The 24,395-nt window shown below is 46.1% G+C and overlaps 1 protein-coding gene across 9 annotated transcripts in view; it reads left to right on the forward strand.

Moving 5' to 3' along the window:
- AUTS2 (activator of transcription and developmental regulator AUTS2) overlaps positions 1–13,574 on the forward strand; it is a 1,407,660-nt gene extending 1,394,086 nt beyond the window's left edge. For all 9 annotated transcript variants that reach the window (XM_060173543.1, XM_060173545.1, XM_060173546.1 and 6 more), the window contains 5 exons: positions 2,447–2,588; positions 5,698–5,775; positions 6,548–6,631; positions 8,068–8,290; positions 10,409–13,574. In XM_060173543.1, the coding sequence (XP_060029526.1) occupies positions 2,447–2,588; positions 5,698–5,775; positions 6,548–6,631; positions 8,068–8,290; positions 10,409–11,657 (1,776 nt within the window). In that variant the 3' untranslated portion in view covers positions 11,658–13,574. The remainder of the gene's footprint in view (positions 1–2,446; positions 2,589–5,697; positions 5,776–6,547; positions 6,632–8,067; positions 8,291–10,408) is intronic.
- The last annotated feature ends 10,821 nt before the right edge of the window (positions 13,575–24,395 follow it).

Consider the following 24,395-nt stretch of genomic DNA (forward strand, 5'->3'; position numbering starts at 1 on the left):
TGCCTGTCTTGCCGCACACACGGCCCCGATTAGAGTCCTGGGACCACAGGCTTGTACCACAGCACTGGAGGCATCTCTGGTGCCATGGTGTCTGTCTTTATCTAAATGAAAAGGTGTCTAGTGCTAGGTGACACCTCACACATGTGAGGCCCAGCTCATCAAAATAATAATAGTTTGAAAAACAAAGAGCAATACCCACTCTTCCTCATAACAACATCCCATCAGTGAATTTTCCTTACTTTTGTTCTTTATTGTTAAATAAAGTTTAATTAGGAACCTTTCCATTTAACTTAGCTGGGATATGCGTGTGCGTTGAGCTAACTTGTGTTTCATGCTTAGTTCAATTCACATTTTGTTCTGGTTGATGTGGCTGAAGACATGTCCTCCTTGAAAGTCCTTTGGTTAGAAGTGGTGAAAGATGTTACATGTGCCACTTTAGCAAATTCTCTTCCACGAACACCTCTCCCGTGACTGCAGCTTTCATTATCCTGATTCAGTTAGGGAGCCCTCTTGCTCATGAGATGGCTGTTCCTCTTCCCCTTCTAGCAAATTCTTGCAATCCCCAAGCTCCATTTTGCTTCATGGACCTAAGTTGTGTTTAATGGAACTGTGCTGTGGACCATACACTATTAGCACTAAATAATTTGGCAACCAAATTAAAGGAGGCACTCAAAAGATTTTTATAGATTTGTAGCAAATTAGAAGCTTGGGTGGGGGTGAATACTTTATGTGGGACTCGAGTGATAGTCTCCCCGGTAGATGAGCAAAGATTACTTTGTCGTGTTTCCTCTTTAACGTTCATTCACTTATTGTTTTAGTTACTCACCTAGTCTTCCTTGAGGGAGCCCCCAGCCCGCAGTGTGGTGTGGGACTCAGTGGACATTCAGCCTGTGTGCTAGTCAAGCTGTTTCAGGTTCACTGGGGTGGAGGAGTGTGTGCTTCCAACTGATGTGTCTGCTTCTGGGGGAGCCTGGCTTTCAACTTCAGAGCTGCTTTAGGTGGGGTGATGGATAAGGGGTTTCTTCTGCACCTACAAGTGATTTCTGGTCCCAACATATGAACAAAAAAGTCAGCAGGAGCATGCATAAGGCTTCTCTGTTTTTTTTTTAATATTTTATTTTTTAAATATTTATTCCCTTTTGTTTTTTCATTATTGTAGTTATTGTTGTTATCATTGATGTCGTTGTTGGATAGGACAGAGAGAAATGGAGAGAGGAGGGGAAGACGGGGAGAGAAAGAGAAATACCTGCAGACCTGCTTCACCACCTGTGAAGCCACCTCCTGCAGGTGGGGAGCTGGGGGCTCTAACCAGGATCTTTGTGCTTCGTGCCACCTGCGCTTAACTCGCTGCCCTACCGCCTGGCTCCCTGGTCTCTGATTCTTACATTCCTATTCACTTTTTCGATCATACCCTGGGACAGGAATTTTTATTTACAGGTGCATGTGAGGTGGGAAGTCTAAGGTGAAGCAGGAATGGGACCAGAAGGACTAGGAGACTCAGATGAACCTAAGAGATTAAAAAGTATAAGTTGGAAACTGGAAGGGCTTTGAGTGGGCTACCAGCTTGAAGGAAGGAGATCTGGCAGACTAGCTTGAAGACAGATAAGTAAGTGAAATCCATGAATGACAAGAATTTCCCAGCAAGACTGCCTTTAACTTTTTTATTTGTTAATGGGGGTGGGGGGGTGGAAGAATAGAATATCACTCTGGTACATGTAGTGCTGAGGATCAGACTTGGGACCTCATACTTGAGAGTCCAACACCTTATCCCCTGCATCACCTCCCAGACCACAGGAAGATAGTGTCTTGATGGTTGCTGGTCTGGACTGGTGACCTCTTTCTCAGATAATTAGAGACCCTAGATAAATAAAAGACCCTTATTAGTTAAATGGATACCCTGACTTTATTTCTGGTTGTTAACTTTCAAAGTCGACAACAGTGATCATTTGGAAATTAGCTCATAGGCAATGCAAATATTATTTTTTCATAACTTTCAGTTACTAGTGTACTGTGATCTATGTGTACTAGACTATGGCAAGGAGTCATTAAGCATTGAATTTACACAGCAGATTATTCATGCAGAGTCCCTAATAAAATGAGCTTTCAAACAGTATCATTTCAAAACTTGCTGAAATGGGCCTTTACAGCTAACCATGAAGTACTGTAGTTTGACTAAGTAGCATATGGCTGTTTTCCTCGTGTTCTGTAACTTAAGAGGGTGAACAGTAGTTTCCCTACTTGCCATTTCTGAGGATGGGCACCAGGGGGCCCCAACAGCAGCTCACATGCTCACCCTTCTTTTGAAGGAGGGATAAACGGTTTGTGGGTTGTTGTCCCTCCTAGTATCTAGCATTTTATAAACTTGAAGCTGGCTCAGCTCAGAGTCCAGGGCATTCAGAGTTGATGCCATCAACCTCATCAATATCTTTTCCCCTAACTTCTTTAGAAACAAATGCAGTCAGACCCACACAAGCTAGACTTTGGACTGAAGCCTGAGTTCCTAAGCCGCCCCCCAGGCCCGAGCCTCTTTGGAGCCATCCACCACCCCCATGACCTGGCGCGGCCTTCAACTTTGTTCTCTGCTGCTGGTGAGTGCAGGGGGAATAGGGGAGTGGGCACTAGTTGTTCTCAGGAAGCTAAGTGCATTGTGTCTACTCGTGGTCGACTGCTCGCTCATGGCCAAAAAAATACAACAGGTGCCAGCTTAGCATCACATCACAGGGCCTTCTCTGTTGATAAAACCTTCTTTCACAAAGAAGGGGGAGGGAGTCAGGCGGTAGCGCAGTGGGTTAAGCACATGTGGCGTGAAGCACAAGGACCAGCATAAGAATCCTAGTTCGAGCCCCCGGTTCCCCACCTGCAGGGGAGTCACTTCACAGGCGGTGAAGCAGGTCTGCAGGTGTCTTATCTTTCTCTCCCCCTCTTTGTCTTCCCCTCCTCTCTCCATTTCTCTCTGTCCTATCCAACAAAGGCAACATCAGTAGCAACAACAATAACTACAATAACAATAAAAAACAACAAGGGAAACAAAAAGGAAAATAAATAAATAAATATATAAAAGGAGGAAAGATCCTCTTGCCCTTAGGGGACTCATATTGCTTTGGCTCATCATTGGCTGTGCATTAAATATGAAACCCCAAACACATCCTACACTGTTGCAAAGGAGCAGAAAGCTGGCAGAGCGGATCAGAAGGAAACACTGCCGGTGGTCATGTAAGGATGTGGTCCCTACTTTTGGTGCTCACAGAGCACTCAGGAACTCTGCACCAGGGTGTTGACTCAGGCTGGTTTGAGGGGGTGGGGGTGGGGTGGTTTTGACAGGTGCAGTCAACTAGTGGTAATAGGGAGGCTGATTCCATTGGCTGCTGGCTTCCTCTGCTACCCACTTAGTTGTAGGGATGCAGGAAATTTGGAGAAGGATTGGGTTCATGAACTTCTGGGAATATGTATTTATTTCCCCCTAGGTAAACTAAGGTTCTAAGGATCAGCTAACCTTCCATTTCTGCTCAAAGCAAGCAGAACAAAAGTGGGCAAGAACAAAAGTTCCTTGTCAACAGTCTTTCTTAAAGCTACTGACCAAGCACATGTAAGTGGTGACACTGAACTCATTCAAGTGACAAGCTCTGCAGCTTCATGGCCACTGTGCTGAGTTTATCCTCCTGGACAGAAGTAATCCAGTAGGCCCTCCAGGAACAAGTTTCACGTTCATCCTCCTGAGCTGATCCATCCAGGACTCATTTTTAGTGGACCACAGGCTCTTCCATTCAGAAAGAGAAAGAAAGACTTACAGGGCAAGAAATAATCCTCATTAAAATGGGCCTCACAGCCAGAGCGAGGGAATCGCCCTTGAGGGGAGATGGAATTTTCTGGGGTCTTAGCTTTTCCTCTCACACTTCTGTCTAGGGACATATTTGAAAGCTCTGTTTCCATAGCACCTGGGCTCTGAGACAGAGCTACACTGAGAGCAATTTGGGGAGAGAGAGAGAGAGACTTCTCCCTGGCTTCCTTTTGAGCCAAAGGATGAATTGGCTTCTTTTTGCTTCAGTAATTCTGGAACTGCATGACACCCCCCACCCCCTGAGGCTGCCTGGCTGAGCAAAGTTCTCATCTTCATGGAAGTATTAATTAGCTTGTACAGCACAGACAACATGCAGCTGGGTCTGTATTTAGCTGGCAGCACCATTAATGCCTAATGAATGTGCCAGGCTCCATCCACTCTGTGGAGAGAGGGCATCATTTCTGTACTTTGCGGGTGGACAGCAAATCAGCACCTAGAATCAAAAACTCCATAGGTGCTCTCCCAGTCAGAGATGCTGTGGCTCTGACAGACGGTCTCCTGTGGGGATGGCCTGCACAGCACAGGCACATTTGGTCCTGACAGCTTGAGGAGTGGCAGTGCAGAACTAAGCAGGCAGCTCTTAGGGCAGCAGGCAGCTCTTAGGGCATCAGAAGGAAAAATACACACACACACACACACACACACACACACACACACACACCTACACCTCTTTAGCCTGCTTTATGAAGGGAATTCATATTTCTTTGTCTGAACTGAATGGTGGAAGGGATTATGGAATAGGCATCAATAAATTTATTCTGATTCCTTCACACTTCTGTTCTGGAGGTTGTCTTTTTCCATGTAAGCAATAGTATATTCATGCCCTAAGTGGTTATTTGCTGGAACTTTGTACTGCTGTGTGTAATTTGTATGCACTGGATAAATTCAGCCACTCTCATCTTACTATTGGCCACTAACGTCTTTAATATCACTAAGGCCTCTTCTGCTGGCCTTGGCCAGGCCTACCTCCCAGAGAGCCACCTCCCCAGCCTTTGGCCATGTTAGCCAGCCAGTGTGATAACCTTGAGGACTCATGTTCTTCCCTCCTTTTCCTAACACTTCCCTTTCCCAGTTCCCTTCAAGAAAAGAGATTATGAGGCTTCTATAAGAAATGCATATTGCTAAAGGCAAAAATTAAAAGTAAATAAATTGAAAACTTGGTGGGGTGAGGGTGTTGAAAACCACTAAGATAGGCAGGCCCAAGTTCTCGACAGGCAAAGTTAAGGCTAAGAAAGTTTGTGGTAAGATTGTTGGTGCCCAAGTAAGTTAGCCTTTTCTGGCCCTAAAGTTTGAGAGAAGTCAGAAGGCTTCATTTCCCATGTCACTCACAACACGAAGTTTCATAGAGCCATGCTTCCAGTGTCCTTCTAAAGTGTCACATCGTTCAGGAAGAGGAAGTGGTGGAGCCCAGAAGCCCAGCTTCAGAAACCTAGATTATAGGATGCATGGTTTTCAGAATTGTGTCTCAGAGGTAAGGACTTGTTCCTCACCAACGTCTCCAGGTGGTCTCTTCTTAGGGAATGAAAGAGCCTGTGAATTTATTTATCCATGGCTCCAAGAAGCCCTTCAGCAAAGGACTTGGGGTTACTTTTTTCCAAGTGTCTTTGGTCTTAGAAGCCCTTATTAACCATGCGCACACACACATACACACCACCAGCAGGGTGAAACTAATACTGTGTGTCAGAATCTTAAAAATCAATATCCCCTGTTTGGACAGAAAGGGGAGGATATGTTTTCTGCTTCCTAACAAGAACATACTTAATGTGATGCAGAAATACATTCTTGAAGTCTCTCTCTCAGGATCCTCAAGCCAAGAGCCAACCTTCTGCAAACTCTGACTTCACTTTTTGCCTCCCTAGGTGCTGCACACCCAACTGGGACCCCTTTTGGGCCGCCTCCTCATCACAGCAACTTCCTCAACCCTGCTGCTCACCTAGGTGAGTGGCCATCAGTGATGGGAAGTGAGGTGTGTCCCAGAAACCCCATGCTTACACACACATGGCCAGGTTGAGTGCATGCCAGGGTCTGGTCTGATCTCACCCCCTCATGCCACATTGTGAATGTGATTGATCCGTGCTTAGAGCTTGTAAGCTGTGCCTGGCTACCTCAGGGATCCCGTTCCTGAGGGAAATAGAGGAGTCTGCCATGTCTCGTGGCCACTTCGGGAGGCAGGAAGAAAGACAGAATGAGGTTGTGAAGACACAGCCCGTTGATTTTGATTCACATCACATTTCACTGCCTTAGCAGCTCTCTTCCTAGCCATTGGCGACCCTTGATTTGTGGCCTTTGCTTCGAGTCTGCAGACAGCTGCAAGCTGTGGCTTGCACAACAGGGCACATGACACAAGTACCTCATAGATCTCATCACTGAGATTTATCTTAAGATCCCAGCTCTACTGAGCACATTCCCAGCAAGAGAGGGACTGGGCAGGAATACCCTAGAGTATTGTAGCTTGAGGATCACTTCCAACCCAGTGAAAGAGAAACGGGCCAAAGCATGTGGAAGGCAGCTGTCAGACATGTTTTACTGACCCAAGTCCCAAACCCAGGTGTCGTGAAAACTTTTTACAGGATTCGATGGAAGAAGTGTGGCTAACCAGGTGTGAGATAAGAGAAGGCATGATCCCAACTCAGTTCCCCTGCTTCTCAAGAGGCCATTATAATCTCGCTCTATCCTACAACCATTCTCTTCTCCCTGTCTTTTCTGCAGAGCCTTTTAATCGGCCGTCTACCTTCTCTGGGTTGGCAGCTGTTGGTGGCAATGCCTTCGGAGGACTTGGGAATCCTTCAGTTAGTGAGTACCTTTTGCCTTATTTTAAAAAAAACAGCAACAATCTGCCTTGAACTGTTGTGTCTCCTCTGATTTGTTTGTGACTCCAGAGCTTTCAGAAGCAAGCCTGAGCAATGGAGTTGGGTTTATATGTACCATGACCCTACAACCATGGTTTTAACACTATTGTTATCATGTGACTGAGGACCAGGAACTCCTAAAAGTTCACATAAATTTCTAGTTTCATCTCTATGTTCACATCTAAGAATTTAGTTCAGCCCCTATTAAAAGTCATAACAACTTAAATTTCATCCTGCTTTGGCAGTGGTGGGGTTGGGGGGCATTGAAGAACACAAGGATCAGGAACTATCCAGCTCACCCACTAAGGTGCATGACTTAACCAAACACAAAGCTCCAAATTTAAGCCCCAGCATCACATGGGAGCACCAGGGCACCAGGGGAAGCTATGCCAGTGATAGAGGAATGCTGTGCTGTTTCTCTGAGTGGATGTGTGTGTGTTTCTTTCTCTATACCCAATCACTCAGAAGGAAAAAAAATAATAGCAAGAAGTCACTGGGACTTCTTTTACCCATGTGATTCTCCAACTCCTAGGGCATTTTTTTTCTTCCTTTCAATATCAGACTGAGGGAGAGAAACAGGAGAGACACCATAGCACAAATCCACCACTTACAAGGCTTCTCCTATACTGGCTGCTCCGGGGGCTCAAACCTAGGTCCACATGCATAGTAAAGTTTCCCAGCCCACAAGTCATATTCCACCATCTGTGGTAATTGCATGATTGTCTTCTGTTGAACAGTCTGTCTGGAATCGGCAAAGAGAAGCCCTCTAGCTTGAGTGCTCAGCACTGTTTGGTCACTAGGTACTTGTTCTCTCTCCTGCCACCACATATCATATTTTCTGAGCATAGGAGGGAGCTCTGACTCTCAGTCAGCTTTCATCATGCTACCATCTAGTGTGAAGACTTTAGGCAACTATTCCCACCCTGACTGACCTCTGACCCTGATCTTAGGGTGCTAACAGTGTGGAGAAAGAAGTGGTCACAACTAGCAGGGTTGTGCAGTAGGTAGAGGAGAACCTTGAACTCTACTCTGAGTTGAATCTAAGTCACAAAACACACCCTCCTGCATGCTTGGGATGCATGCATGCACCATCTCCGGTTGATTAGGCCATCTTAACCTGGTCGGACTCATTTTTTAAATCTCCCTTTAAAACCTTTGGTTTAAAAAATAATAATAATAAAAAGCTGTCAGCTTCATCTCCAGTGCAGGACAAGAGTTCCTCTAATGAATGTGTTAATCTCCTTTCCTTTTCCAGCTCCCAATAATATGTATTCATTTTAACTCTGAATGCTGTTAAAAGTTTTTTGGTAAGTACCTTCATTTACAGCGGTTTATATAATTTCTCTTAAACCTTTTTTGTTCTCCACTTCACCATTTCAGCACCCAACTCAATGTTCGGCCACAAGGATGGCCCCAGTGTGCAGAACTTTAGCAACCCTCACGAACCCTGGAACCGGCTGCACCGAACGCCTCCGTCGTTCCCGACCCCTCCGCCCTGGCTGAAGCCGGGGGAGCTGGAGCGCAGTGCGTCCACTGCAGCTCATGACAGAGATAGAGACGTAGATAAAAGAGACGCATCTGTTAGTAAAGATGACAAAGAAAGGTACGGAAAGAACCCGCTCTTAAGTCCCCACTGGGGAGCCCCCCCCACCCTGCCTGGCACAGCCTTGTGCTTCAGCTGACCCTGTCCCCTCAGCTCCTCATACAGCCAGCACCACAGCCCCTCCCCCCGCAAACCCCCAGCCCCAGTGCACGGTGACTACAGAAAGATTCTCAACATAGAAGCAGTGAGCCATTCTGAACCTCTGAAGCCCAGGTGAGCACTAGCAGAGTCAAACAGAAAGCTCTTCTCTGGAAGACAGAGCTGGAGCTTTGGGCCAGACACACACAGCATGACTCAATGCCATGTTTGCTTTCCAGTTCGTACAGTCCATTCAACCATCCATAGGTTTTTTTTTTTTCTCTCCTTTCTCTCTTCTCTCTCTTTTTGGTTTTCTTCCAGAAAGTCATGTTTGCATTGTCTCCATCTTTTTTTCCTCAAATTTCGTTCAAACTCAAATCTTGGACTCAACAGATAAAGAACAGATTTTGGCTAACTTAGATTTAGAGAAATGTCAACAGATTTTTTTTTTTTTTTGGTTTGCTAGTATATAACTAATTTTGCTAACCAGTTTTATCTATGCGCTTCGTCATGGCAAAAGAAAAAAAAAAAGTAGCCTTAAAGAGCAAAATGTCTTAGAGGTTTTTTTTTTGTTTGTTTGTTTTTTTCCCTGAAGACTATCAGAGCATTCTTGAGAAAATACCTTATTTCCCCCTTTAGGGTATTTTTCTTTTGAACAAACGGATAAGCAGAAAACACTTAAGAAATTGCCTTTGGGTACTTGGAGACTCAAATATGATCCAAATCTTTGCTTTTTCTTTATTGTGTCTATTGTGTATGTATGTGCCTTTTTCTATGTGTTTGTCCTACTAATTTAAAATAACCCCATTCGACCAAGTTTAGTTGCTGCCATTGCACATGCCAGAGTTGATGTTGTGGGTCTTTCAGAAATAAATAAATTGACTCTCAATATGATAGATTAGTGGGTATTCATTAGGGACCATCGTGCTAAGTGATTCTTATTAAAGAAAAGGTTTCCTTTGTGGCAGTGTGATATAAAAACCTCTTGACCAGATGACTGCAGGTTGCCAGGGTGAGGCCCCTTTTGTGGGGGTACACCCTCAGCTGAGGGCTGTCCTGAGTCCGTTACTGGGGTCCGAGTTCTTTGCTGATGGAGACAGATGACCTCTCGGGGGGAGTCCAGGAAACCTGTGAAAACACTCCTTTTTAAGGATTTTCTTCCTGACCTTTGCGTGCTATCTGAAAGCCAGATTTGTAGGGGCCACTCCTTAGCTCTCACTGTGGGGTCCCCCTTGCCTGCTGAGCCAGTGAGGGTCCTGCTTCTCTGTCTAGGGTTGCCCCTAAGACTGGTCCCGAGTCTTGTCCCTTCAGGTCTTACTGTCACTCTGTTCCTTTGTGCTGTCTGCCTCCCAGCTTTTAAACCTCCCACCCCCCCCCCCCACACACACACAGCCCTAGATAGGACTCTCAGATTCTTCTCTCTCACACCCACCTCACAGATGCTTTCAGAACTGAGCTTGTGAGTCTGCGCCTGCTTCTCCTGCCCTCCACCCCTTCATCAGAGCTGAACCCTGCTTGTCCTGCCTGATGTAGTCTCCATGTTTGTACCTTCAACATCTGCAAGTGGTTTCCCCAGACCCCCCCCCCCCCCCCCCCAGTGGAGGGATCTTTGAGATCCCACTTTACCAAATGGCCAGCTTTTGAGGCTGGTCATCTGTCCTGAGTGTCGGGCAGGAGAGTCTCCTTTGAGATCCACATGGCTATCTCCTTCCTCTGACTCAGTGTCCCTCCAGTTGTAGAAGAAAGACCATTGGGGCTCGTTGAGCTTCAGTCGACACTGGTTGGTCCTGAGGCTGCCAAGCTAGGGGTCCATTTCTGGTTCTGACTGCTCTCCTCTGGTCTCCACTGAGGTGTCGGCCTCTTGACAGAGTCTGATGTTCCCTTAGACTCTCCCAGGCACATAATCCCATAGAGCTTCCTCCTAGTGGGGGGGGGGGGGGGCAGTGACCAGGCCACTCTTCACACCACCATCTCATTGGCAGTCTGGCCTGCCCACAAGCCTGCCTCACCATCTGCCTTGCTTCCCCCTCTCCCCCACAGAGAAAGCGTAGAGAAGAGACACTCCAGCCACCCCTCACCAGCACCCATCCCGGTGAGCACCATAGGACATAACCGCAGCTCGGCTGAGCAGATCCGGGGGCATTTGAACACTGAGGCTCGCGAGAAGGACAAACCCAAAGAGAGGGAGAGAGACCATTCAGAACCCCGGAAGGACCTGCCCGCCGAGGAGCACAAGGCCAAAGAGGGCCACCTGCCCGAGAAGGACAGCCACGGCCACGAGCCCCGTGCGGGGCCGGAGGAGGCCAAGCAGCTGGCCCGCGTGCAGTCCCCCTACGCGCGGCCCCTGGCGGGCGAGAGCACCCAGCCCAACAGCACCTCCAGCCGTGAGGCCGAGCCCCGCAAGAGCGAGCCAGCCTATGAGAACCCCAAGAAGGGCTCAGAGGTCAAGGTGAAGGAGGAGCGCAAGGAGGACCATGACCTGCCCCCGGAGGCACCACAGACCCATCGGTCTGCAGAGCCGCCGCCCCCAAACTCCTCGTCGGGAGTGCACACGGGGCCCCTGGCCTCCATGCCCATGACGGTGGGCGTGACGGGCATCCACCCCATGAACAGCATCAGCAGTCTGGACAGGACTCGCATGATGACGCCTTTCATGGGTATCAGCCCCATCCCGGGCGGGGAGCGGTTCCCCTACCCCTCTTTCCACTGGGACCCCATCAGGGACCCCTTGAGAGACCCCTACCGGGAACTCGACATTCACCGCAGAGACCCGCTGGGTAGGGACTTCCTACTGAGGAACGACCCCCTGCACCGCCTCTCCACGCCCCGGCTCTACGAAGCCGACCGCTCCTTCCGTGACCGGGAGCCACACGACTACACCCACCACCACCACCACCACCACCACCACCCACTGTCCATGGACCCGCGGCGGGAGCACGAGCGGGGGGCCCACCTGGACGAGCGCGAGCGCCTGCACCTGCTCCGCGAGGACTACGAGCACACGCGGCTGCACTCGGTGCACCCCGCCTCGCTGGACAGCCACCTCCCACACCCAGGCCTCATCACCCCGGGGCTGCCGAGCATGCACTATCCCCGGATCAGCCCCACCGCAGGCCACCAGAACGGACTCCTCAACAAGACGCCGCCCACCGCCGCGCTCAGCGCCCCGCCCCCGCTCATCTCCACGCTGGGGGGCCGCCCCGTGTCTCCCCGCAGGACTACGCCTCTGTCTGCAGAGATCAGGGAGCGGCCCCCGTCCCACACGCTGAAGGATATAGAAGCTCGGTAAGGGGAGAGCAGGTCCCGAGAGGATGGACATCCTCCTCCCACCTCCCCCTCCACCACCACACCAGACTTGCACACACAGAGAGAAGCTTCAGCATCCATCACAGACTGCGGGTACGGACCCCCAACTTTTCCTCCTCTACAAAATCATGTATAGACTCGGTGCAGATTTTGAAATGTCTTTTTGTACATTCTATGTCAAAATTTTCCAGCTCTTTTAGCCCAGTTCTATGTTCTCATGTCTCCCACATTTTCGGGATTGATAAAACGTTTCAGTCTGAACCAAAAGAGTGAAGATGACAACACACCAATGTGGTGATTGTGGGGAAGGGGGAGGAAAGAAACCCGGGTTCCCGTAGCCAGGTCAGGCAAAGCTCTTTCAGATGAGAAGGGAAGGCCATGTACATAGTTATGTAAAAATAGATTGCTTGGTGAGCTAATGGTTCATATATGCAAAAGGGTAAGATGAAAGCTTTACTTTGTACAAATGTAAATAGATAAAGATTAAGTAACATAATACATTAATACTTCTTAAAATGTGCTATTTGCAAACTTAATATCAGCGAGCACAGCCTACCAGGGCAGTGTTCCCATATATTGTTCTAGACAGCTAAACCCTTCAACTATGCAATGAATGTTAGGGCTTTTCACAAAAGCCCACCTAACTCAAAGGAGCCTTTTCAGATCCATTTACAACATACTTAAGGTCATATTTTCCCTGAACAAGCGCTTACGTGATATGACTCTGTTTTCCTTGCTTTTTTTTTCCCCCCCAAAATGGAAAAACATTCTTGGACTCCAGGTGGAAACTTCACATCTGAAGTGGCTGCCTGTGGGTTTTGGAGAGTGGGTGGGAGAGGGGGCTGGAAAGGGTGCAGCCCCCAAAAAGGTAGCCAAGGACACAAACAGCAAGAGAGATGGGGAGATCGCAGATGCCCAAATCAGGGGACACAGACAGGTCGCCAGCATCTCATCTCCACCAGTCACTGACTCCAACACACCCCTTGTGGGAACTCTGCCCTTCAGGTGTGCACCCTACTTCCTAGCCACACATGACTCCGCGTCCGGTAACACCAGTCAATTATACCCAAACAGATCCTGAAAGAAAGCTTCGTGTTTTCTCAGATGATGGATATGTTTTCACTATATTCGATAGCTGATGGATTTGAGGCGTACATTTCTTGCTGTGGTCTCCCTGTGGTCCAGTTCATGGGAACAGGTCTGCCTCATGGAGCCATGGAGAGTCACGGGATGAAGGTGGCAGAGACATAACTCTGTGTGTGTGTGTGTGTGTGTGTGTGTGTGTGTGTGTGTGTGTGTGTGTTTAAGTTTGCATCAACCTTAATGTCTCTTCATAATACTTTTATAATACACTAAGCCTCTTGTCTACATATTTGGAGAGAATATGACTTTACTAGCAGAGAAATACAATATATCTTGTCTACTGGACTGTAAAATATATGTATGAAATAAAATTAGTTCCATTTGGTCTTCTAGTATATTAAAGTGCTATCTGACATTGTTATCCTGTTTTTGCAAAAAAAAAAAAAAAAGTTAACTACAGACCATTGTTTCTAATAAGCAGAGAGATCTATTTTAGTAGTAAACTGAAGGTTTAGTTGTGAGCTTCAGATTTTGTGAACTCCAGATGTTGTGCAGTGTTTTTTTTTTTTTTAAGACAACAACTTAAAGAAAAAAAAATCCGAGGAATATGTACACTGGAACTGTAGTGGTAGCTTTCAGTATTGTAAAGAGATTGTTCTATACAGACCTTTTTGCTGTTTATCCTGTATGTAATAAAGTCCTTTCTAGATCCCATGTGAAAAGAAACGTGAAGCGACTGAATCTTCAGCATGTTCTCATCGGCGGAGCCTTCTTGTGTAATGTAAACTGTGCCATGTTATTAAAAAATGTGAACTAAGTTTGCAGCTGCTTGTGTGTGTGAGATGGCCATGATAGCCTCGTGAGAAGTTCCACCTACAGTGGCCTGGCCACCCTAACACAGTGACCCGCCATCTAGGTGCTGTCACCAGTCACACGTGCAACCACACTGTTTTCATGTCTCTAATCGAGAGATCATTGCAACTGTGAAGGGAGTGTGGGCAAGTTAGCAAGCACCCTTTGCGACTCCATCCTGCTTTTCTTCAGAAGGTGGCTTTGGTGTTCTCTGCCATTAGGTCTGATTGAGAGCCCTTCACAAGTCTTTAGTGTTTCAATCCACGGACAGTCGGTGGATGTCTTGTCAGACCTTCCGGCTGTGTTTTTCTGTCTCAGCAGCTTGCAGACCTCTCCCATATCACCTGCGATATGGGTGTTTTGGTTTTTTTTTTTTTTTTTTTTTGATCTTTTTGAAATGTAGAAACATGTTTTGTGTCAGTCCAATGAAATTATTTGGATGAGTGTTTGGATGAGTGTTTGTCTCACTGGGCTCTGCTGGATGTGGGTGGCTACTGGCTGGGAATTAGAAATGGAAATGGGCACTAACCAGGGTTCCCTAGGTGAAGGAAGATGACCTTGCATCTCTTTGGGGACCTTGGGGGAAGTAGAGGCCACCAGAAAAGACTCCTGTTTGGGGGCCTGGCCTATAGGAAGCTGATAAGAAAGAGCGGGGCTGGGTGAATCATCCCACCCCCTCTCCACTGCTCTGATCTGTGCATACCTGTCTCCCTGGCTGCAAAAAAAAAAAAAAATAGCAAAGAAACTAGTGGGCTGGGAAACATGATAAACACTGGTTTTTCAAGACGGCCTTTGCCGACACTAGACACCAGAGCATCTTGATCTGCCGTTTCTGGCAGGTTGGCTGCCTCCCACCGTATACCTATCTCCCCAGTGCCATCTGCAGTGTCAGCGCACTGAAGAGTCAGACTCCAATCAGTCACGGTATTTAATCCCTGGGGCTTTCTGCATCTCAACCTTTGCATATTTTCCCTCTAATTATGTGCAGCTCCTTGGCACTGATGGGTACCAGCGCCAATTTGATTTCCTGCTAACCTATAGATGCTCTAATTATCCCCACAATCTTTGACTGACAATGATCTTGTTACCTTCTAATAGTACATGACAAGTAAAATAGCGAATATAATGATGTAATAATTACCATTTTGGATGGATATTCGCAACAGCATTCACTGTTTATACGTTTTTCTGCCTCAATCAAGGTGGATGAGCGGAAATAAGATGTGATTGTTGACGGTATAGACGTTCATGGCATAAAAAAAGGATGTGAACGACAGAATTTCACGGTGCAATTAGCCATGCCTTCACGGCTGTGCCTGGCCTCATCTCAAGCATTTGTATCCATACAAAATGCAAATTAGGCCTTAAATCCATTAACATGATAGAAGTGACATGGGCTTTGTCATAGTTTTTTTCAACGTCATCAGTTCTTCCTCTGAATTTTTCTTTTTTTTTAGATTTTTTTTTTTTTAAGAAAGGAGACATTAACAAAACCGTAGGAAAGAAGGGGTACAACTCCACACAATTCCCACCACCCAATCTCCATATCCCATCCCCTCCCCTGATAGCTTTCCCATTCTCTATCCCTCTGGGAGTATGGACCCAGAGTCGTGGGTTGCAAAAGTTGGAAGGTCTGGCTTCTGTAATTGCTTCCCTGCTGAACATGGACGTTGACTGGTCGGTCCATACTCCCAGTCTGCCTCTCTCTTTCCCTAGTAGGGTGGGTCTCTGGGGAAGCAGAGCTCCAGGATACATTGGTGGGGTCCTCAGTCCAGGGAAGTCTGGTCGGCATCATGCTGGCATCCAGAACCTGAAAAGAGAATTAACATACAAAGCCAAACAAACTGTTAAACAATCATGGACCTAAAGGCTGGAATAGTGCAGATGAAGTGTTGGGGGGTACTCACTGCAGACTCGTGTACTTCTGCTTTCAGGTGTATATTTTCCCCTGGTTTATGGACGTGTGTGAAATATGCTCTTATCTCAGTTTGTAAGGATCCCGGTTCAAACCCCCACCTCCCCACCTGCAGGGGAGTCGCTTCACAAGCAGTGAATCATTTCTGCAGGTGTCTCTCTTTCTTTCCCCCTCTCTGTCTTCCTTTCCTGTCTCCATTTCTCTCTGTCCTATCCAACAATGATAACAATAATAACAACAACAATGATAAACAACAAGGGCAACAAAAGGGAAAAAATAGCCCCCAGAAGCAGTGGATTTGTAGTGCAGGCAACAAGCTCTGGCAGCAAAAAAAAAAAAAAATTAAAAGGCATGTGCTCTACTGGCTGAGCTGTTTCTCACCTCTAATGTAGTTCACTGTCTTTTCACATAACATCTTCACAGTTCATTCACCTTGTTGTAAATGGCAAACTCTACTTTTTACACACACCATGTCTACTTATCCATCTGTAGGCAATGTAGATTGTTTTCACGTCTTGGCTACTGTAAATAATATGCAATGAACATGGAGTACAGATATAGTTTGATCTGTGTTCTCCTTCAGATAAATATCTGCTGGCGCTCACATGAAGGTGAAGTCCAGCAGGAAGGAAGGCAAACTGACCAGTTCTCCCTCGCTCGCTCAAGAGACGACGCGATTCAGGCAAGAGACACTGGATAGAACTGAAACACTCTTGTTTAATGGCAGAAGAACGTGGATTTAAATAGGAATTCAGACAAAGAACATTTTTCAAACGTGTCAGAAATTACAGGTTTCTTAAAGGTCAGCTTGCCTCTATGGTAGGGGGCTGGTATGACAGGAATTGATGAGATATATAAAGGTCAAGACAATTATTCTCCATGATGCTAGCAACTTAATTATTCAACAGTATTTGAGAGAAACATAGGGGTTAAGTCAGCAGGGTGAGATAGAAGATAAACAAGCATGGTAGTTATCAAAGGAAATAAAGTTTGGTGCTTCACTGACTGATGTCAGAGAGGTGTGTGATGGAGTATGCTTTCTCTAGTGATCAAAAGTGAGGTTGTTGTGTGAACTCTGGGTGACTTGGAATGAACCTTAAGGCAGGCAGCCATGTGGCCTGCAGTTAATGGAGAGAGGCAGTGAGGTTTCTGTGGGCTTGAGAAACTAAAAGGGAAGAATTAAGTCTGAGAGACGGTTTTTCCCCCTTGCTCATCTCAGTTGAGAGAGACTTACAAGGGGATATCTTCTCAGACCTCCATCCAAGGATGGGGGAGTTTTCCCTAAGCTCTATCAAGCTTACACATAGCCCCACAAATATCCAAACCAATTTGAATCCTATGGAAACAGTCTTGACTGTTACCACATTAACCACAGGCGTGCACCTGGGACTTTCTGACCAGCTCCTGTGCTCATCAGAGACCTGCGCACCTGCTGTTTTTCTATTGGGTGGAAAAACACACAATCTGTGCTGCCCCTTTAAAACCAAAGTCCAGAGGGATGGTGAGATAGCTCACCTATGCGGGCACCTGCTTTGCCATACAAGAGCCCCCAACACATGACACTCACACATACACACACACATGTACACACATATTCACACATACACACAAACACAGAGACACACACACACAGTCACACACACATCATATAGTCACATTCATACACACACATATACACACAGTCACACATGCACATTCACACACAACACACATACATACAGTCACACACACACATACACTCACACATACACACACTCACATATACACAAATACACATACTCTCACACACACACTCAAACTCGCACACACACACTCAGACTCACACACACATATACAGCCACACACAGTCACATACTTACACACATTCATGCACACTCACAACCTCACATGCACTCACATACACACTCCCACACTCAAAACACATTTACATACATACACATTCTCACACAGACACACACACACACTCAAACATACATACACTGAAATACACATTCACATACATACATACATCACATTCTCACACATAACATATGCACTCACATATGCTCATACACAGTCACATATATAGTCACACACACACTCCTCCCCACACACATATACACACACTCAAACACACACTCACATATACACATACATTCACATACATCACACACACAATATACACACAGACACACATACACACAGTCCCACACACATACACACACAATACACACACACACACACAGTCCCACACACAAACTTACACGCACATACACACAAAACATGCACACAATACACCACAATACACAAAAACAAATACACACACTCACACCCAAACACACTCACATACACAGTCACACAACACTCACACATAAACATTCTCACAACACACACATATATACAGCCATATATATACACACAGTCGCACACTCAGTCTCACACACATACACTCTGTCTCACACACACACTCACAGTGTCACACACACACTAACACACAGTCACACACATACACACAGACTCACACACACAAACACACACACTCATACTCACAACTATACAGCCACACACAGTCACACACACATACTCATGCCCACTCACAATCTCACACACACTAACACACCCAATCACACACATATATACACACATTCACACACACACACACACACTCTTACACACATACACACACTCACACATACACACGCTCACACACATGTACACACATAGACACACACACAAACACACACACTCACACGGGGAAGCTTTGGTGTTTCAGTGACTCTCCTTTCTGTCTTTGTCTATTTCTACCTGAATAAAGTCAGCTTGGTTGGACTGGTAAGGCTCCAGCAAGGACAAACAGAAACCAAAGGAGCATGCGGACTGGCAGCCCAGTGCCCCCTTGGCTCTCACCCTCCTCCCTGCACACCTGCACCCTGGCAGCATCTTGCTTGGGGACAAGTTGACTGCTCATTAATTTCCATTACAGTGAAAGCTGCCCACCCCCTAGCTGTATGGAGGGGGAGAGAGAGAAAGAGATGGAGAGACACCTGCAGCACTGCTTCACCACTTGTGAAGCTTTCTCCCTGCAGGTGGACAACAGGGTTTTGAACCTGGGTCCTTGAGCTCTTAACCAGGTGTACTACTGCCTGCCCCCAATCAAGTCACTTCTAACTGACATTCTATAGTTGAAGATCTCTTCTGTCTGACACTCCTAATGGACTTGCAGCAGATATGTAGCTGCAAAGCTTAACAAGTCACATGCCCCCTCATTCACATCAGCTATCAAATTGCCTATGGCCTTGCCCTTTGGCACTGGAGCTTTGGTTTTCTTTGACATCTTTCAGAGTTTGCGAAGCTACATGGAGATCCTTGTCAGCCACACAGAGTAATTAGGATGTGGGTTGTGCAAGCCCACAGCAATCACAGCCTGGCATGCTGAGATATCTTCCCTGGACATTTCCCCACAAGGGCACCTGAGATTAATAAATTAAGTTGAAGGTAACTGTCACTGCTTTGCCAGAGGTTAGCATGCTAAAACTAAATTTGGAAATAAAATGACAGGAATTCAGCTCCTGCGGATCTTGTCCTTTTAAAAGGGCAAAGAACAAATAAGAACGGCTTATAGACTTTTTTTATAGGGAGGCTATAGTGCTTGCATAGCCCTGATCTAACTTCTTCATTTTAGCACTCCCCCAGTTTACCCGTGTAAATGCTGACTTTCTTGAGAGGGAGAGGCCCATTGAAGCCAATACTTTTTTTTTTTTGCCTCGAGGGTTATTGCTGGGGCACAGTGCCTGCACTATGAATCCACTGCTCCTGGAAGCCATTTTTTCCATTTGTTGTTATTGTTATTGATATTGTTGTTGTTGGATAGGACAAAGAGAAATGGAGAGAGGAGGGGAAGACAGAGAGGGGGAAAGAAAGACAGACACCTGCAGACCTGCTTCACTGACTGTGAAGCAACCCCTTGCAGTTGGGGAGCTGCGGGCTCCAACTGGGATCCTTACCCTGGACCTTGTGCTTCACACCATGTGTCCTTATCCCACTGCGCCAACTTCTACCTCTGTTGCAGACTCATACAGCAATGGACAGGACATTTTAGGGGTGACAAAATAGAGCTTTGCTGGCTAGTATGTTGCTTTGCCATGTTCAGACCTGGTCTCCACTGCAATGAAGGAATCTTTGGTCTCTCTCCCTCTGTCTCTCAGTCTCTGTCTGAAAAAGTTGGCCCAGATCAGTGAAGACCCAGAGGCAAGCAAAACTAACACAAACTATAGAACAAACCAAAAAGTTCTTTTCCTGAGCTAAGTGAGAGAGCATAGTCCTTGCATGCCTAGGACCACAGACAGGTGTCCCAAGTTTGATCCCTGCCACCACAATTGGCCAGGACTTAGCAGTGCTCTGATCTGCTCTGGCCAGTACTGAAGCAGTGCTGCAGGAACTTCTCCCCCTCTCTATCTCCCTCTCCTCTTTCTGTCTTTATCAAACTTTGTTGTATGCTTCACATTGGTTTTGGTCTCACCCCCCCCCGCCTCTGGGAGATTGTGGTATGGCCCCTGTTAGTTTTGCTAGGCCCCCTTCTTCCCGCCCCTGGAACCCCTACGGATTTCGAGAGTTCTTGCCACAGCCGCCGGAGGAGAAGGATGCAGGACAGATCTGTGTGGTGATTGGTTTGGGTTGGTTTTTGAATCGTTGTTCGTGAATAAAGAAATACAGCTTCTCTGCCCAGCCATGTGTCCCCAACTCTCTGTCTACCACCATGAAGCTAGCCCGGCCTGCTGGAGCCCCAAACTCTAACTACAAATGGTGCCCACGTGGACCTGACCCCCAGATAAGTGAAGACTTTGCCTACCTATCTACAATGGCCTTCTTTTCTGCTTGTGAAGAGGTTTCCAAAGGTCTCTGCCTTTTCTTCACCAGTCTGTTTCACTGTTTCTGGAACATTTATCTCTGGACCACTCTGTGGTTTCCGCCCAACGCCAGTCCACATGAGCCGGCTTTCCGCCGCAGCTTGGGTCTGAAGGTGGACGAGCTAAAATACACAGAGATTCATCCAGAGATCGCAACCTACAATTCCTAGAGCTGAAGTTGCGCAAGAGGCCACTGCTAGACAACGCACTCCCCAAACAGCTAAGACAGTACAGATCTAAATTCATGTTTAAAATTACATGTCTTCGTAACAAAGGTTTCTCTCCTTGTGTATTAAAGACCATGTTTACGTATGTGTTTAAAGTTTGGTAAACATTAACTTTAAGGTTAAAAATGTAACTTTAAGGCTATATTCTTACCGGACAGAGTTAAATAAAAAAGGTTTTCAACCTAATTCTCATAAAGATTAAATTAACTTACATTTAAAATCTGAGATAAAAATTAGTTAAAAATCAATAAATTTTAACTAAGATGGTCTAAAAAAAAAAACCTGTGCACACCTAGGGTGGTGCTCCATCTTGAATGGGTGCAACAAAAGGTTAAATAGAATTATTGATATGTAAAACTCTCAAATTCCTTCTCAATTAGAAACGTTAGATTGCGCTATGGTTATGCTAATGATTCTCATGCCTGAGGCTTTTTTCTTTCCATGGTTCTTATGTTTATCTTTCCACATTCTATTGTTTAAACTTTAAACAACCTTAAAATCATACTAAAAAGGACTTCCAATTGTAATAGAGTTATCAATTGTGATAAACTTCTAACCTGCTACAAGTTTTGTTTCATAGTAAGTAAATTGCAGCTGTCAAGTTCTCTACAGAAAAGTGGAATTCCAGCAGCTGACCTTCCTCAAATAACGTTCCACCCCCTGGCATTCTTCCGTGGACATCTGCTTTGGACTCGCACTTCTATCGGACTCACTGGTACCTCTTGGACACTTTACACAAAACTAGCAGCTTCCCTTTATGCTGCTGGGTTTCTCAAAGACTGACTGCAGCCAGCTGCCTTGAGACTCTAGGCCTTACCCCTTCCCCCATGCTAGAAAATGCCCGTCAAGGCAAGTAACGCCCCCAGAGGCAAAAAAAAAAAAGGTCCCCCTCAGGCCTTCCCTTGGCAGCACACTGGTTCTTGTTGCTCGCTTACATGTTCCTCCATGTTTGTGCCAGTTTCTTTTTTTAAAAAATGCCTGTACGATATAGGTTTCTGTTCACCCCACACCCCTGATACTATGATCATTTAGTTAAAAGGAAAAGGGGGAATTGTTGTATGCTTCACATTGATTTTGGTCTCACCCCCCCCCCCCGCCTCTGGGAGATTGTGGTTTGGCCCCTGTTAGTTTCCCGGGCCCCCTTCTCCCCACCCCCTTCTCCCCTACGGATTTCGAGAGTTCTTGCCACGGCCGCTGGAGGAGAAAGATGCAGGACAGATCTGTGTGGTGATTGGTTTGGGTTAGTTTTTTGAATCATCCATGAATAAAGAAATACAGCTTCTCTGCCCAGCCATGTGTCCACGAGTCTCTGTCTACAGTCGCGAAGCTAGCCCGGCCTGCTGGAGCCCCGAATTTTAATGACAAAACTTTTTTTTTTTTTTTTACCAGAGCACTGCTCAGATCTGGCTTGTGGTAGTGCTTGGGATTGAACCTGAGACCTTTGGAGCCTCAGAAATGAAAGCCATTTGTGCCACCATTATGCTATCTCCTCAGCTCCTAAGCTTTATTATATGATTTATTTTATTTTATTTCATATGAACATTCTGGGGTTGCAGGCTTACAAGCCCTGCACTCTATTGGCTGAGCTACTGAAGTTTCTCAGTTTCAGAAGATTCATTATGAAGATGCTGATTCCTCACAGGACCTATAACCAACGTTATTCCCCTCAAACTCACAACCAGAGTTTTTCTAGGGATCTGCATGCTACAGTTAATTGGGAAGGTAGAGAATTCAAAATAAGAGAATTTGAAAGAAAAAACATAAATTAGGGAAAGTCACTCTCCCTGGTTTCCAGACTAAATCTATGGCATCAAAGACATTCAGACAGCAGGACAGAATGGAGATAGAAAGATCCACAATACATGGCCAGCTGCTATTTGACAGGAGTGTGAAGGCAAATCAATGAAAAGAGGTGTGTGTGTGTGTGTGTGTGTGTGTGTGTGTGAGAGAGAGAGAGAGAGAGAGCTTTCTCTCTTTTATTTCTTTTTTTTTTTATCTGTGATTAATAGTGGGCTACATGCCCATTCCCACCTCCACACTCCCAATGACAGCCAGCATATTTCTCACAAACATTGGTCCAGAGCAGTTAAACCCTGGCAATGACTAAAAAAATAAAAATAAACCAAAAGAATAAATTTAACCAGGGAACCCAAGTGTCAGAGTGGTTCATGCTTGAGGTTCATTCATTGAAATGAAAAAGGAAGGAAGGAAGGAACTCAAACAAGCATTGCTATATGTACGAGTGATTTTTAGAGAAATAACATGGAGTGGTGGTGCACCAAGTTGAGCACACACACTGTGCACAAGGACCAAGGTTGGAGTCCCTGCTCCCCACCTGCAGGGAGGAGGCTTCAGGAATGGTGAAGCAGGTCTTCATGTGTCTCTCTTTCTCTCTCCCTCTCTTTATCCTTCTTCCCTCTCAATTATTCTCTGTCCTATCAAATAAAAAGAAAAAGAGAGAAAGAAAGAAAAATGGCCACTAGGAGCAATAGATTTGTATTGCTGGTACCAAGCCCCAGGGATAACCCTGCTGGCAATAACAAAAATGACATGGAGGGGTAGGTTGCCCAGTAGAGCACTTTATTGTGCGTGAGGATCTGGGTTCCAGGCCAGGCCAGCATATGGAGTGCCTGCAGGGGAAAAGTTTCAGGAGGGGTAGATGCCGTGCTGTGGTGTCTTTCCTTCTATTTCGGGTTTTCTGTCACTCTTTATCTCTCAGTCTTTATCTCCTTTATCAAGAAGGGGGGAAAACAGGCTGCTGATAATGATGAGGCTTTGTGGGCCCCAGTGAAAGAAAGAAAGTAAGAAAGAAAGATAGAAAGAAGGAAATAAATAAGGAAACAAAGAGAAAAAAAGGGAAAAAAAGAAGGAAAGAATAAAGGAAAGAAGGAAGGGGGTTGGGTGGCAGTGCACCTGGTTTGAACTCACACATGACTATAGGCAGTTTGAGTACCTGCTCCCCACTGCAGAGAGGGAGTTTACAGGTAGTGGGGAAGGTCTGCATGTGTCTCTCTGTCCCTCTCCTTCTCTATTTCCCTTCTCTTTTCAATTTCTCTTTGTCCTAAAAAATAAAATTAAAAAAGGGGGAAAAAATCACACATGGCATCAGAAATCAAGCATCAAGAGCTCAAACAGTATATAAATTCAATTAAATTTATAGTAAAATAAAAACTGGTGGGAGCTGTGTCTCAGAAGGTAACTTTCCTGAGAGAGGCTGGGAAGGAAGAAGAGCCCTTGCTTTGTTCAAAGCTCCCAGAGGTTCCCATCTGAGAATGAACACCCACAGGATGATCCAGTTGCAACCCTGCCTCAGGGACTTTGCACTGCTGTTCCTCCTCTGGCCCTCATGTCTCTTCCCAGTTTTCTCTACCTTCTTTCTCTTCACCACACAGGCCTCCCTATGGGACATTGGGTCACCTTGCTAAAATGCTCCCCTCTACCTCTCCCCAGCTCACACCCCCCTTCTGCTTCCTGCCAGCCTTCTCCAAGGTCCCTAAGGTCACATAGAGTCTGAAGGTGTTCAGCTCAACAGAGGGGACCCCCAGAAGGGCAGTGGTTCCCCTTCACAACACAGCTCAAATAAAAGGACCCCTTACAGAATGGGAGAAGATCTTCACATGCCACACATCAGACAATAAACAAAATATATAAAGAGCTCACAAAACAGCAGGAGCAGCAGCAGCAACAACAAAATGGTCCCATTCAGAAATGGGGAGATATAAACAGAATATTCACCAGAGATCCAAAAGGATCCAAAA

Source organism: Erinaceus europaeus, chromosome 15, assembly GCF_950295315.1.
Source record: "Erinaceus europaeus chromosome 15, mEriEur2.1, whole genome shotgun sequence".
NCBI classification, from domain to species: domain Eukaryota; kingdom Metazoa; phylum Chordata; class Mammalia; order Eulipotyphla; family Erinaceidae; genus Erinaceus; species Erinaceus europaeus.